Raw genomic sequence first — 15,713 nt, forward strand, 5'->3', positions numbered from 1 at the left:
TTAATCCCCTCTCTTATCAAAAACCCATCAACCCGCGTCTTAAAAATATTTAGCGAGGCAGCCTCCACCACTTCAATGGGCAGAGAATTCCAGAGATTCACCACCCTTTGAGTGAAGAAGTTCCTCCTCAACTCCGTTCTAAACCACCCCCCTTTTATCTTGAGGCTGTGCCCCCTAGTCCTACTGTCTTTTTTGAGCGGGAAGAATCTCGCCACCTCTATCCTATCCATCCCATTCATCATCTTATATGTCTCAATGAGATCTCCCCTCATTCTTCTAAACTCTAACGAGTACAAGCCCAGTTTATTCAGCCTCTCCTCATAGCTCAACCCCCTCAACTCCGGTATCAGCCTAGTAAACCTCCTCTGAACTCCCTCCAAGGCCAAAATATCTTTGCGCAGGTGCGGTGCCCAAAACTGCACACAGTACTCCAGCTGCGGCCTCACCAATGCCCTATACAGCTGCAGCAAGACCTCCCTACTTTTATATTCAATCCCCCTCGCTATGAAGGCCAGCATCCCATTCGCCTTCCTGACCACCTGCTGCACCTGCAAGCTGGGTTTTTGCGACTCATGCACAAGGACCCCGAGGTCCCTCTGCACCATCGCCTGCTGCAGTTTTTCGCCCCGTAAGTAATAGTCCTTCCTACCATTCTTCCTACCAAAGTGGACCACCTCACACTTGCCAACATTAAATTCCATTTGCCATTTCCTGACCCATTCGCCCAGCCTATCTAGATCCTTCTGCAAACTCTCCACACTCTCCGCACAATTTGCCGTTCCCCCTATCTTGGTGTCATCAGCAAATTTCGACACCAATCACCACCAATGCTTCAAAAACAAAAAATGCTGGAGAATCTCAACAGGTCTAACAGCATCTGTCAAGAGACAATAGGGCCAATGTTTGTCTCGATGACCCCTCGTCATAACTAGTTGATGCTTTTACCATCAATGCATCAACTATCTCACTAGCCACTTCCTTCATGACCCTAGGATGAAATCCATGAGGACCTGGGCATTTGTCAACCTGCAATTCCATGTTAAGATACAAATCAAGATAAGGTCACTAGGTTTAAACAGATATATAAACAAGTGATTGTATTTACACTCTTGTTTGCAGGGGCACTGCCTGTACTGGACAGCTGCCGGCTTCTTATTGACCAGTTGCTCTCTGAGGTTGAACTTCCTGTCATTGAGGGGTAGATTACCTGCTGCCAAATCTATTAATGGCCCATTGGCCATTCAATAGCTGCAGGTGGGGATCCCCACTGCCCCCTCCCAATATTTTAATTGGGGAGCAGCGACCATATGTTATAGTGACAGGAGGATATTATACATGCATGAGTGGCTCCATTAGACTGAAAAGATCTGGTGATCTGATCTGAATGGTTAGGTTTTATAAAACAATGTAGCACTTATATATGATATACATTCAGTATAGAAGGCTATCCAAAGTTTAGCAGCTCCAAATCACCATTTGATGAGGAAGACTTGAGGCTACAGGAGGTTAAAATTATCAAATTATCAACGTTTGATGAGAACGAGCATAAACGTTAATGCATTGTGATTTATTGTGTTAAATTGAAACCCATAAAGCTGGTGGGTGAACGTCTTATTGCTTTACTCAAAATGTTATTGATGGGCGGCACAGTGGCACAGTGGTTATCACTGCTGCCTCACAGCGTCAAAGGTCCCGGATTACTTCCAGCCTGGTTGTCTGTGTGGATTTCTTCTGTATGCTCCGGTTTCCTCCCACAGTCCAAAGGTTAGGTTGATTGGCCACGCTAAATTGCCCCTTTGTCAGGGGATTAGTATGGTAAATACATGGGGTCATAGGGATAAGGCCTCAGTGGGATTGATGTCAGTGCAGGCTTGATGGGCTGAATGGCCTCCTTCTGCACTGTAGGGATTCCATGACTATACTAATGAATCTACTAATATCTAAAAATGACACGTTCTGATCACATTTGAATATATTGCAAATATTACACACGGTAAGTGTGTATGCACCATATTCTTATACCGTATTCGTTTTTTAATTCATTTATGGGATGTGAGCATCGCTGGCTGGGCCTGCATTTACTGCCCTCCATTTCAGAGGGCATTTGAGAGTCAACCGCATTGCTGAGGATCTGAGTTACATGTAGGCCAGACCAGGTAAGGACAATAGATTTCCTTTCCTAACAGACCTTAGTGAACTTGATGGGTTTTTACAACAATTTACAATTGTTTTATGGTCATCATTAGACTTTCAATTCCAGATATTTATTGAAATTAAATTTCCCCATCTACCATGATGGGGTTTGAACCCAGGTCTCCACATCTTGCCCTAGGTCTCTGAATTACTAGTCTAGTGTCATCTTTCCTAAATGAATATATTGCATATATTATACATGGTAATTTCAGAAAGCACCATATCTTGTTTTAGCAGTGCCAAACTCAAATCCAATTAAGTTTCAGTAATTGACTCTGTGTTTTTCTCAAATTAACCTGCTGTTCTATCATTTCATCTTGGTTCCAGTTCCTCAAGCAAACACTCAACATGCACGATTAAAAATAATGCTGAATGTAACACAAGTCAGAATTATTGGTTCATGACTTTACTACGCTACAGGACTTCTATACTCTGTTTAAACTGCAATGAAAAAATATAGTTCAAGGAGTTTTTACCTTAATTCATCTTCCGATTCCCCATCAGCTGACCCAATCCCATTTCGAACATCCCCAGTCGATTGACTGGATTTTAGATTTACTTTCTCAGGAATTATGGGCGGTACCTTCCTTCGTTTTTTACCGAACAGTTTCCTTAATGGTTGGAATTTGCCCTGCTTTTTCTTCTCTGTTAATTGCAAGGATCACATACACTTTATGTATATTATTTGCTGTTATGTCAAAAGTCAACGTTGATTGCATAGAATAAACAATATTGTACAGTCATATGCAAAACATGGGCAAAGTACAATTCTGACATCAGCCAGGCATCTTCTGTAGTTTAGCAACTGGAGTTTCTTGCAGCTAAAAATATATACTTGTAAAATGTTTACTTGTTGGATGCATTTAACCTTAATACAGTTTTAAGGTTTTATAAGGTCACATCACTCTAAGGCCAATGAAATGAGGCGTCAGAATTTATAATCAACTTGCTGTGATGTGGAAATGCTGCCTGCAAACAATAGTTCCACCCATTACAATGCTGTACCTCAATGACAACTTGTGTGGGGCAGACAGGAGCATTGTGAGCTACACTAAGTGTCTCCCTATGAACATTGATGGAGAAAGGTTTTGGCCACCCAGATTCTCTAGGACAAAATGTATTTCGAGAGGTTGAGCAAAGCGGGTAAAAGTGGATTAACAGCCTGTTTTACACTCCATTTGAGAAAGAAAATCATGTGAGGTATAAAATGCATGTTTGTTATCACCTGTTTAGTGCTTTGATTTTGTCCCATATGTATGTGTACACACACACACACACACACACACACACACACACACACACACACACACACACACACACACACACACACACACACACACACACACACACACTTTACCTGATTGCTGTCAGTTGAACTGGATTGTCTGGAACCAAAAATGGATTTGCAAATCACAAAAACCAGGGAAGAACACTGCTGATAGCAGGAATGGTCTCCTTTCTAATCTTTTGTGAAGTTAGATATACAATCACCCAATGCACTGGATAACAGATAAATGCAGACTAATTGGATTAAGCCTCAATTTACACTTAGCAACTGCACAGATCTTTGCCCTCTTATTCCAGAAAGTTTTATATTAATAAAGAATTATTGAAGGATTATTTAAAGAATTTTGGGATAGGGTCATGCAAGACAGAGGTAACATGCAAACACATAACAAAGTTACAAATTTCAAACCTATGCAAACCCACTATTTTGTTAGCAAGTTATAAATAAATGAAAAATAGGCAAATAGCTCAATTTTTTAAAGAAGTGGAGCAATATAATTCCCACCCCCTTCCCCACTAGAATCTTTGGGCTGGATTTACAATTGGGGTGCCCTTTCAACCTTTTAGGGAGGTCCTGATTCCTGGATTCCCCACCCTATATCTGGGGTCTATGATTTTCAGTGGTGTCTTCACAGGGTGCAAGCTGGTTGGGTTGCAAACCTACACCCCATATTCCTGACCTGGCTGACTCCATTACAGGGATAGACATGTTCTAGTTCTCTTCAATTTTCGTGGAGTCGGATCAGCTTTTCAGAGTCGTGGTTCACTATACCTGAGAGATGTTGTGAACCCGTAATCTGCACAAGGGCGCCTTTTTGAAAAATAAGTTCAAAAGATCCTCCTCATGCTCCCATGTCAAGATATGCCCCCCATCAATTTCCTACAGCCCTTCATACACGCCCCCATGTCAAATTATGGCACTTCATTGCCCACTCACCCATTGTAGCCCGTAGGCATGAATCTAATAGTGAGAGCAGGATGTCTAAAAAAGCTGTAAGGAAAGGCATTCATTCATAAATTTCTATTGTATGGAAAACATTTGCTTATTACCCTAACAAATGTGTTAATATCCAGGCCATTTAAAGTATAAGATCATAAGAACATAAGAAATAGGAGCAGGAGTAGGCCATCTAGCCCTTCGAGCCTGCCCCGCCATTCAATAAGATCATGGCTGATCTGAAGTGGCTCAGTTCCACTTTCCCACTTTCTCCCCATAACCCTTAATCCCCTTGCCTACCAAAAACCTATCTACCTGCGTCTTAAATATATTTAGCGAGGTAGCCTCCACCACTCCAACTGGCAGAGAATTCCAGAGATTCACCACCCTTTGAGTGAAGAAGTTCCTCCTCAACTCCGTTCTAAACTGCCCCCCCTTATCTTGAGGCTGTGCCCTCTAGTCCTGCTGTCCTTTCTGAGCAGGAAGAACCTCTCCACCTCTACCCTACCCATCCCCTTCATCATCTTATACGTCTCAATAAGATCCCCCCTCATCCTTCTAAACTCCAACAAGTACAAGCCCAGTCTATTCAGCCTCTCTTCATAGTTCAACGCCCTCAACTTCGGTATCAGCCTAGTGAATCTCCTCTGCACTCCCTCCAAGGCCAAAATATCCTTGCGCAAGTGCGGCGACCAAAACTGCACATAGTACTCCAGCTGCGGCCTCACCAGTGCCCTGTACAGTTGCAGCAAGACCTCCCTACTTTTATATTCAATCCCCCTCGCTATGAAGGCCAGCATCCCATTTGCCTTCCTGATCACCTGCTGCACCTGCAGGCTGGGTTTTTGTGGCTCATGCACAAGGACCCCCAGGTCCCTCTGCACTGTAGTATGCTGCAGCTTTTCGCCCTTTAAATAGTAGTCCCTCCTACTGTTATTCCTGCCAAAGTGGATAACCTCACACTTGCCAACATTGTATTCCATCTGCCAGGTCCTCGCCCACTCACTCAGCCTATCTAGATCCCTCTGCAGACTTTCTACACCCTCCGCACAATTTGCTGTTCCACTTATCTTTGTGTCATCAGCAAATTTCGACACCCTACACTCAGCTCCCTCCTCCAGATCATCTATATAAATGGTAAATAGCTGAGGTCCCAGCACCGATCCCTGGGGCACTCCACTAGTCGCCAACCGCCAATCAGAATAGCACCCATTGATACCAACTCTCTGCCTCCTATTTGACAGCCAATCCTCTATCCACGCTAACACCTTACCCCCGACTCCATGCCCCCTAACCTTCTGTAACAACCTTTTGTGTGGCATCTTATCAAACGCCTTCTGAAAATCGAGAAACACCACATCCACCGGTTCCCCTCCGTCCACCACACTAGACACATCCTCATAGAATTCCAATAAGTTCGTCAGACACGACTCCCCCTTAACGAATCCGTGCTGCGTCTGCTCTATCAAACAATTCTTCTCAAGATGCCTCGCTATTTCTTCTTTGATGATGGATTCAAGCATTTTTCCCTCAACAGACGTTAAACTAACCGGCCTATAATTCCCTGCCTTTTGCCTGCTACCCTTTTTAAACAGTGGCATAACATTAGCCGTTTTCCAATCTTCCGGCACTTCCCTGGAATCCAGCGAGGTTTGGAAAATAATCACTAAGGCATCCACTATCAACTCTGCCATTTCCTCCAGAACACTGGGATGCATTCCATCCGGTTCTGGGGACTTGTCCACCATCAGTCCCGCTAGTCTGTCGAGCACTATCTCTCTAGTGACAGTAATTGCATTCAGGCCCTCAACTCCTACCATCCTTCTATCTTTAATACCCGGCAAACTATTCGCGTCCTCCTACATGAAGACCGAAGCAAAAAACTTATTTAAGGCCTCAGCCATTTCCTCATCCCCCACCACTAAATCCCCCCTCTTTTCCTCTAAGGGTCCAACATTCACCCTAGCCAGCCTCCTCCTCTTTATATATTTATAAAAACTCTTATAATCCTTTTTTACATTTAGTGCTAGTTTAGCTAAACTAGTTCAGTTCAACAACTGAAACTGCAAGTACTTGAAACCTCTTTATTTTCTGTAAATAAACATTGTGAAATTGACAGCATAGATCAGAGAGACAGAGCTGTCACTCAAGCAATGGTTGCCCCAGGGCTCAGGTACATCAAAAGGTTGATAGATTTAGGGCTCTCAGCCAAGCCTCATACTTTAGCACGGGTATATGAGAGGCCATAGAGGGGTGACTGGGGGCATATCTTGGCATAGGGAGCATGAGGGAAGGCACAGGGTTTTTTAGGGGGCATTTATTGGCATGAGGGGCCATAGGGGACACTTGAGGGCACAGCTTAACATGAGGGACCCCAGCAGGTGTTTAGGGGCATAAGATGGCATGAATGGGGCATGGGGATAAGGGAGAGTGTGGACTGAGGGCTAGAGGGCATTCTTGTTTTTATTATAACTGGGATGACGTCCCATTGCACTGAGGCGAGCATTGCAAGCAGCGCGCCCCTGCCCCTAACAGCCCCTGAGGCTGACACTAACCTTTCTCCTGAGTAAGCTGGTCCAACTTGTAGGACCCCACCCCAACCACCCAAAAAACAGAAAATCCTGATTTGAAATGGGCACATAAGGCAACTGAAAAAATTTGATTGCTTCCTATTAATAAGCTTTTATATGCCATTTACTTACCCTAACTGGCAATCTGTCTCTTATGAATAGACAGCTCTGCTGCCCTCGAACCCACCTCTGGGAGAATGGTCACAGCATAAGATCACGCCTACAATCTGACATGCTGGCTGGTGGAATTGATTTTTACGCCTGTCTCTCTTTGTACTTGGCCTTATATGTTCTGGTAGAGAACTGGGGATGGAGAGAAAGAAGCAGCAAACCAGGGATTTGGGGGCGGGGTGGAAGGCAGGCAGGGGAGGGGGGTGGTTGCAGAGAGAAGCATGAACAGATTGGGAGAGAAATAGAGAGAGAGAGAGAGCTCTTCACAGATGCCTATTTAATATGCTGAACAGTGCAACATTGCACATGGGCGATTAGCATCCCACCCCAGCAAAGATCACCCCCTCTTCCGAGCCTTGCCATCAAAGTTAGATTCTGGAATGGGTGATTTTAGCTTAGGTTTGATTTATTGCTTTTACAACCTGATGTGCATTGTAAGAAGTAATAAAAAAGCTTTCGTTCAAAGTTACTTCCTACATGTTTCAGTTTCTATTCTGAAAGCTTTCTGTCCTTTCGTCCTCGTTCTCTGATTTAGAATTTATGGTGTTCATTCTTCTATAAAAGAAGAGGTCAAATACTAAACCAAGATTTTATGATACGTAGCCACTCAGATAAGATAAACGCCATGATATTGGCAAACAGGCAAATGTCATGTGGAAAATGTCACATAATTTAAGCATCATACGATCAGCAGCATGTGATTAAATGCTTTGTGGCAGGCGACATGAACAAATTTCCAGAGATATGCTGAACCCTAATGCAGGGTAGTTTGATTACTTATGCTGAATCTTGTCCTTCTGTCTTTTAAATACAAGTAATCAATAAATCATATAGGTGCTGCGATACAATCTGGTAAGTTAACAGTGCATTATCCCAGAGTACATCATTAAACAGACTCACCCTTTGCAATAAACTTTTCAGTATTCCAGCTGAATTTAAACACCAAATAAATAATTACAAAAGAGTTTTTTCATCCAGAAATATAATTGATATTACAATAGAGACCTGAGTTAATAGGACGATTAGCGTATAATACTGCTGGTGCACTGGTAATGTGCTATATGCAATGATATTAAATTGGAATATATTGTATTTTTCACGTGACTGGACAGAAAAGCAATCATTATTCACCACAGACCTGTTAATGATACACAGCGCAAAAATAAAATTTATTAGGTTAACAGCATTTCCAATTAAGTAATTAATTAACCAGGGTCCACAGAGGACCATAGGCAACTCTCTCCATCAGTGAGAAAGAGACAATTGATTATATGTAGCTTGAGGGCACCACGCCACAGCATGGGGCAAGGTGTGAAGGCAGGCTTCCGCAAACAGCACAGCAGATATATGGATTGAATCCATGCTGTTGGCGCACACTCTAGCCAGCTAGGCAACTGAGCCAAATGATTCGCACAATGAAGTGATTAGCTTTTAATAGATCAAAACAATAGTTCAAACCACCAAAATCAAACAGGATGGGGAGAAGTATGCAAAAATATCAGGTCAGGCTCATTTTCGAAGTTGTACTTCAAGCCTCACCAAAATACCTCAGGCGAGCAGCAGATGTCACGTCTCCAGAGGCACTAGAGGGTTAAATGTTGGGTTACTTCCATCAGCAGCAACAGCCGTGGTGAGTCTGGGGTGGGCAGGACAAATGTAGGGGATGTAATCATGCTTAGCAGTCAAGAATGCTGTGCGGCTGGAGGGTGCACTCATGTTTCTCATCAAATCATAGAATCCCTAGAGGCAGAAGGAAGATATTCGGCCCATCAAGTCTGCACCAACAACAATCCCACCCAGACCCCATCCCTGTAACCCCATTTACCTTGCTAATCCTCCTGACACTAAGGAGCAATTTAGCATGGCCAATCCACCTAACCCTTTCGCACAGTCAGAGGTTATTGGAGCACCTGGAGGAAATCCATGCAAACATAGAGAGAATGTGCAAACTCCACACAGACAGTGACCTAAGGTTGGAATTGATGCTGTGAGGTAGCAGTGCTAATCACTGTGTCACCTTGCTGCTTCACAATCAAATTTAAAAATTATGTACTTATTCTTTTCATGCTGGACTCATGTTACGCCATATTCATGTTTGCTCTATTTCTCTGCGGAGTCCGAAACATCTGTTAGGTTCCTTATTAGAATAAGCAACAGACATAAAGTCATTTTTAGGTGGCCACCATAGACACCAAAACATTTTTCTGAGGTCAATCTGGCACTAAACATTTTTCAGGCACCTTTGAGTGCATAATTGATCATTGTTGTCCCCATTTTTCCACTGAGAAAATGGCAACAATGATGGTCAATTTATATCCTTTTAACTTAAAAGCCCGATAACTTTATGAAAAAGAAATGCTTTCAATCCTTGGTTTGTTTGGGGAGGAAGTTGAGGCTGTTGTACTTTTATCATTTTGATTTACATCAAGTTTTACGTGGAAATTTTCTAACTGCGCACTGCGGGTGGGAAGCTTTATCCGTGTTAGTGGAGGCTCCCGATCAGCAAAGTGAGAAAAATAACCCCATGTGGTTCATTTGGCAAATTTGCTAATTCATAAAAGCTTTTCGTTAAAACATTGATTTTGGTGGGATGTAAATTATCAGGTTCTTCAACGAGAAAATGACAATCCCTCCTCAGGATTGCAGCCCACCCGAAAGTAATAATTAATCCCCCCTGCACCAGCGTCTCTTTAGAGAATAGTATAACTAATCTCAGTTTAACGCTCATCACACTCAGTATTTTTAAAACAGAAAATGTACGTTTGTAATTGTAAAACATAATAATGATGTTTCATTCAAAGGATTCCTTTGTTCTTTGCTTAGCTAATCAGTTTAGAAGTACATTCTAAGGGTGTAGGGTCTGAGGTCTGTACTTCAGTCGGTAATCATTATTGTGATGCTGCAAAGCTAAATTCACCCAAAATTGTTCCCATAGCTGCTGCCTGACATATTACTCTTAAAGAACCTATTTGCTAATAAAATGGTTAGGTCCTTTGTTGTTTATAAGCTGCTTTCAAAATACTTCATACCTAAGTACCTTATTAGATTCTATTATTACATTTTAGAAGTAACCTGGATCACTTATGCTGAAAATCTGGCACTAACTTCATTCAGCATTGGTGCACCAAATTCACAGCAGTTGGAGATTAAGACAAATCTGTAACCTCATGGCCCGGCATTTCCTTGAATCTACAATTAGCATCAAGCCAAGGGATTAACCCAGATTCGAAGAAGAGTGCATGACGAAATGTCAAGAGCAGCAGAAGGCAGAGTTAAAAATGAGATGTAAATCTGGGGAAGTTACAACATGGGGCTACTTGCGTGCCAAACAACTGATGCAGTGTACAACAGAAAGAGCTAAGCAATCCATCAATTAATGGATCAGATCTAAGGACTGCAGTCCAGCGTAAATGGTGGTGAACAGTCAGACAACTAACTGGAGGGGGAAGGGGAGGAAGGTGCGGACATGGTGCTCTATAATACCCCATCATCAATAATGGGGAAGCCCAGCACATCAGTGCAAAAGACAAGGCTGGAGCATTTGCAACCATTTTCAGCCAGAGTAGATGATCTATCCCTGCCTGTGCCTGAGATCCCCAATGTCACAGATACCACTCTCCAGCCAATTCAATTCACTCCACGTGATACCAATGAATGCCTGAAGGTACCTAACATTGAAAGCCTATAGGCCCTGACAACATTCCAGCAATTGTACTGAATATGTGTGCTCCAGAACTAGTAGTGCTCCTAGCCAAGCTGTCCAGTACAACTACAACACTGACATCTACCTGGCAATGTGGAAAATTGCCCAGGTATGTTCTGTTCACAAAAAACAGGACAATTCCAAACAGGCCAATTACCGCCCCATCAGCCTATTCTCGATTATCAGCAAAGTGATGGAAGGCATCATTGACACTGCTATCAAATGGCAATTCCTCAGCAATAACTTGCTCATAGACATCCTGTTTGGTTTCTGCCAAGACCATTCAGTTCCTGACCTCATTACAGGAGTGACTGCCTTTGACATCATAGCAGCATTTGACTGAGTATTGTGTCAAGGAGCCCGAACAAAACTGGAGAAAATGGAAATCGGGGGAAACTTCCTACTGGCTGGTATCATACCTGGTGCAAAGGAAGATGAGTGTGGTTGGTTGGAGGTCAATCATCTCAGTTCCAGGCCATCACTGCAGGAGTCCCTCAGAGTAGTTTCCTAGGCCCAACCATCTTAAGCTGCTTCATCTATAATCTTCCTCCATCATATGGTGAGAAATGGGGATGTTTAGTGATGTTTGCACAGTGTTCAATACCATTCATAACTCCTCAGATATTGAGGCAGTCCATGCCCATATGCAGCAAGGCTTGGACAACATTCTGCCGTGGGCTGATAAGTGGTAAGTAACACTGGACCAGACAATGCCAATCTTCAAAAAGAAAGAATTTAGCTGTCTCCCCTTCCCTTTCGATGACATTACCATCATGGAATCCCCCCAGTAGCAACATCCTGGAAATTACCATTGACCGGAAACTGAATTGGACCAGCCATGTAAATACTGTGGCTACAAGAGAAGGTCAGAAGATAAGAATTCAGCAGTGGGTAACTCACCACCTGACCCCCCAAATCTGTCCACCATTGAAAAGGCTCAAGTGAGGAGTGTGATGGAGTACTCTCCACTTGTCTGGATGAGTGCAACTCCAACAACACTCAAGAAGCTCAACACCATCCAGGACCAAGCGGCCCACCTGACTGCACGCCAAACATCATCTTAAACAATCCCCTCACCAGTGATGCACAATGGCAACAATGTGCACCATTTTCAAGATGCATTGCAAGGCTCCTTTGACAGCAGCACCACACCTTCAATCTTTGTCACCATGGTGGAAGGGCAGCAGATGCGTGGAAACACTGCGACTTGCAAGTTTCCGTCCAATCCACACACCATTGTGACTTGGAGCTACATTGTCATTCCTTCACCGTCATTGATTCAAGTCCTGGAACTTCCTTCCTACCAGCTCTGTGGGTGTACCTACACTGAACGGACAGCAGCAGTTCAAGGAGGTTGCTCACCAGCACCTTCTGAAGATCAATTATGGATGTGAAAAACATGCTGGCCTAGCCAGTGACCTCTGCACCATGTGAAAGAATAAATAATTGCATTGAAGGCAGTGCAGCAATGTTTCACTGGGCTGGTCACTCAAATGAATGTGTTGTCCTATAATGAGAGACTGAATAAACTGAATCTAGATTCTCTGGAGTTGAGAAGAATAAGAAGTGATCCCATTGAAACATTCCAGGATATGATGACCTTTGACAGGATAGACACTGATACATGTTTTTTCTAAACGGGGGAACAAAGGTGGAACAGTCTCAGGATATGGGGACGATTAGTTCAGGCTGAGATGAGGAGAAATTACCTTATTCAGAGGGTTGTGACTGTTTAGCATTCTCCAATCTAGAAAGTTGTGGATGTGTCATCACTGAATACATTTAAGGCTGAGATAGACAGATATTTGTTCTGAGAGAATCGAGCAATATGGGGAGAATGTGTCTCTCCATGACCACGACCAACCATGACAGTATTGTAAGATGCAGCAAGCTCCACAGGTTAGATGGTCTCCTACTCTGATTTCTTAGTTTCTTAGCTTTGAATACAGGAGTTGGAATGTCTTGTTAATGTTGTATAAGACATTGGTAAGGCCGCACTTGGAATACCGTGCGCAATTCTGGTCACCCTTTTACAGAAAGGGTATTATTAAACTGAAAAGAGTGCAGAAAAGATTTACTACGATGCTACTAGGACTTGATGGATTAAGTTATAAGGAAAGGTTGAATAGATTGGGACTTTTTTCTCTGGAGGTAGGAGGCTGAGGGGTGATCTTACAGAGGTCTATAAAATAATGAAGGGCAAAGACATGGTAGATAGTCAAAATCTTTTCCCAAAAGTAAGGGAGTCTAAAACTAGAGGGCATAAGTTTAAGGTGAGAGGGGAGAGATACAAAAGTGTCCAGACGGACAGTTTTTTCACACAGAGGGTGGTGAGTGCCTGGAACAAACTGCCAGAGGCAGTAGTTGAGGCGGATACAATTTTATCTTTTAAAAAGCATTTAGATAGTTACATGGGTATGATGGGTATAGAGGGATATGGATCAAATGCGGGCAACTGGGATTAGTTTAGGGGTTTTAAAAAAAAGGGCGGCATGGACAAGTTGGGCAGAAGGGTCTGTTTCCATGCTGTACACCTCTATGACTCCTTAATGACAGCCACCTGCTCAGTTTTTTCAAAGGCTCTGAAGGTCTGGACTTTTAATCAAAGGAAAAAATCAAAGCACACGATCCAGATGGCACCTTAAGATAGGAGGTTCCAAACTATGTGTCACGAAACCTAATGGGTTGCCAAAGTTACATTTGGAATTGCAAGCTGCCCCTCTTCCAGGAAACAGAAGGTGACCAAAACACAAAGGTGATTTGAGAAATCTGTGAGCTTTATAGCGATATTGGACTCAGTATCACTGGAATAACTTGGTTGAAGAGAGACAAACAAATATAGGCCATTGTCGATAATATTGTACTCAATAAGGTGTACTTCAATTCCAATTCTCTTCTAGTGCAGCTCTAAGGCAGACTTTCACCCACTTCTATAGCTAGTAATTCATGGGACAGGTAGTTAGTTTATTGCCAGGGGCTTATAGCTTGAGGGACGCCACTCCATATTAAGTAAGGCTGACAAGGAGTGTCTCCCACTCTTTCTACCAGCTATTGGAATGTCTGGAAGGATTTGCAGGTTGACATACACAATCTGCTTAACTGCACTGTGAACGCACCTTCCATGGCCATTAAATCTTGAACTGGGACTCGAACCCAGACCTTCTACTCAGAGGTGGGGATGCTACCCATTGTGCCACAAGACCTCCTAATAAGGTGTATAGACAGATTGAATGTTCTTGAAGGGAATCAGGGACTAGGAAGTGGATTTAATTCTTTTAACAGCATTATTGAAGAATAAATGTCCATGAAGGACCAATTTCTTTGGGACAGACTCGAGGTAATTTTTGGCAGATTGGTATTCAGTCAGAAGGATGAGAAGACACAGACTATCAGACTTGAAGAAAAACTTCAAATTCATCCTAATTTTCATTGCTCAGGATTACTTTTTCGTTGAAGAGTTTTCTTCAAGAAGAAGTACTGCTTGAATGAACCGTTAGAGAAATGAATGCCAATATATTTCCAGTTATGATGTTCTTGTATTGAGTGATAAAGTCCACAGCTGGACTGTGAGTGTTAACATACTTTAATCTCTCAGAAAGTATCTCACGAATTGCATTAAAAAAAATAGAGCTTTTCTTTAAAAGAATACATTTTGTACCATTGTAGTGAGATATGGTAATATTGTAGAATAAGCAATCATTGTCAGAAAATGCTGGGAAACTCTTCAGATCTGGCAGCATCTGTGGAGAGAGGAACAGAGGTCAGGATTTTCCAGTCCCGCCCTGGTGAGACCTGCTGCAAGAACGAGGTGGGCCAGGCAAACTGTCATTGACTTCTATCAGGATGGGGCCAGAGTTAACATTTCAAGTTCAATATTACTCTTCATCGAAAATGAATAGAGGTGGAAATGTGGGGGTGGGAATGGGGTGTTTCAGATGGAGTGAAAGGGAAGGCCAGGGAGAAGGTGGTCAGTGCAGCACTCCTTCAGTAATGCAGTAAAGTGTCAGCCTGAATTATGCATTAAGTCAGAATCCTAGCATTTTGACTCAGGGCAAGAATGTTACCAACTAAAATAAATTGACAAGTGTGGATTATATTCACATGCCCAAGCAGCTCTGAATGAGGAAGCATTAATACAATGTCAGGCAATATGCATATTCTATGTTAAAAAAATCTATATTTGAGTAGGGGAAAATGTCTTTAGTGCTTTCCTCACTTCACTTAGACAGAAATCTGACAAAAGCCCTGATTACCAAATGTTTGTTGAAGCTACAATGAAAGCACTTTACACCCCAATATCTGTTTAAGACACTGATCTTGATAACCCCTTCAGGCTCAGTTTTGTACGCTGGATTGTGGCCCTTGGAGTTGACGAATCTGCAAAGGGCTGCTTCTCCAATCACAGGCTGTTTCCCTCCCTTGTTTGCTGCTGATAACTTCTCTAGCAGAGAGCCTGAGAGACAGTGGAGTGCACAGGTCCCCGGACAGTGTGGGGGCTGTGAGGAGAGAGAGGCTGCAGTGTCCATGAGGGTGAGGGAGCGAGGCTGCTCAGTCCATGGGGGAGGTTGCTATGCAGTGTTGGGGGGGGCGGGTGTGGTGGGTTGTAGGGAAGTGGGGAAGCAACTGGTTGTGGAGCTTGATTGGAAGGTGTTTGTGTGTGTGAGAGAGAGACAGTGTATGTGTGAGAGACTTTGTATGTGTAAGAGAGACAGAGTGAGAGTGAATGAAAGTGAGTGAGTATGCAAGAGAGTGAGTGCATACATGTGACAGTGAGCAAAAGTGTCAACATGTGAGAGAGAGTGTATTTGTGTGGGAGGGAGAGTGAGTGAGGACGTGAGAGTGAGAGTGTATG

General features: G+C 43.1%; 2 protein-coding genes across 2 annotated transcripts in view; both read right to left on the reverse strand.

Moving 5' to 3' along the window:
* The window catches only part of paics (phosphoribosylaminoimidazole carboxylase, phosphoribosylaminoimidazole succinocarboxamide synthetase), a 277,223-nt gene that overhangs the window by 192,587 nt on the left and 68,923 nt on the right, over positions 1–15,713 (reverse strand). The window lies entirely within an intron of this gene.
* The window catches only part of cracd (capping protein inhibiting regulator of actin dynamics), a 220,172-nt gene that overhangs the window by 70,267 nt on the left and 134,192 nt on the right, over positions 1–15,713 (reverse strand). The window contains exon 3 of the mRNA XM_080187208.1: positions 2,670–2,838. Within this exon, the coding sequence (XP_080043334.1) occupies positions 2,670–2,838 (169 nt within the window). The remainder of the gene's footprint in view (positions 1–2,669; positions 2,839–15,713) is intronic.

Source organism: Carcharhinus amblyrhynchos, chromosome 1 (genome assembly GCF_965287045.1).
Source record: "Carcharhinus amblyrhynchos chromosome 1, sCarAmb.v2.hapA, whole genome shotgun sequence".
NCBI lineage: Eukaryota > Metazoa > Chordata > Chondrichthyes > Carcharhiniformes > Carcharhinidae > Carcharhinus > Carcharhinus amblyrhynchos.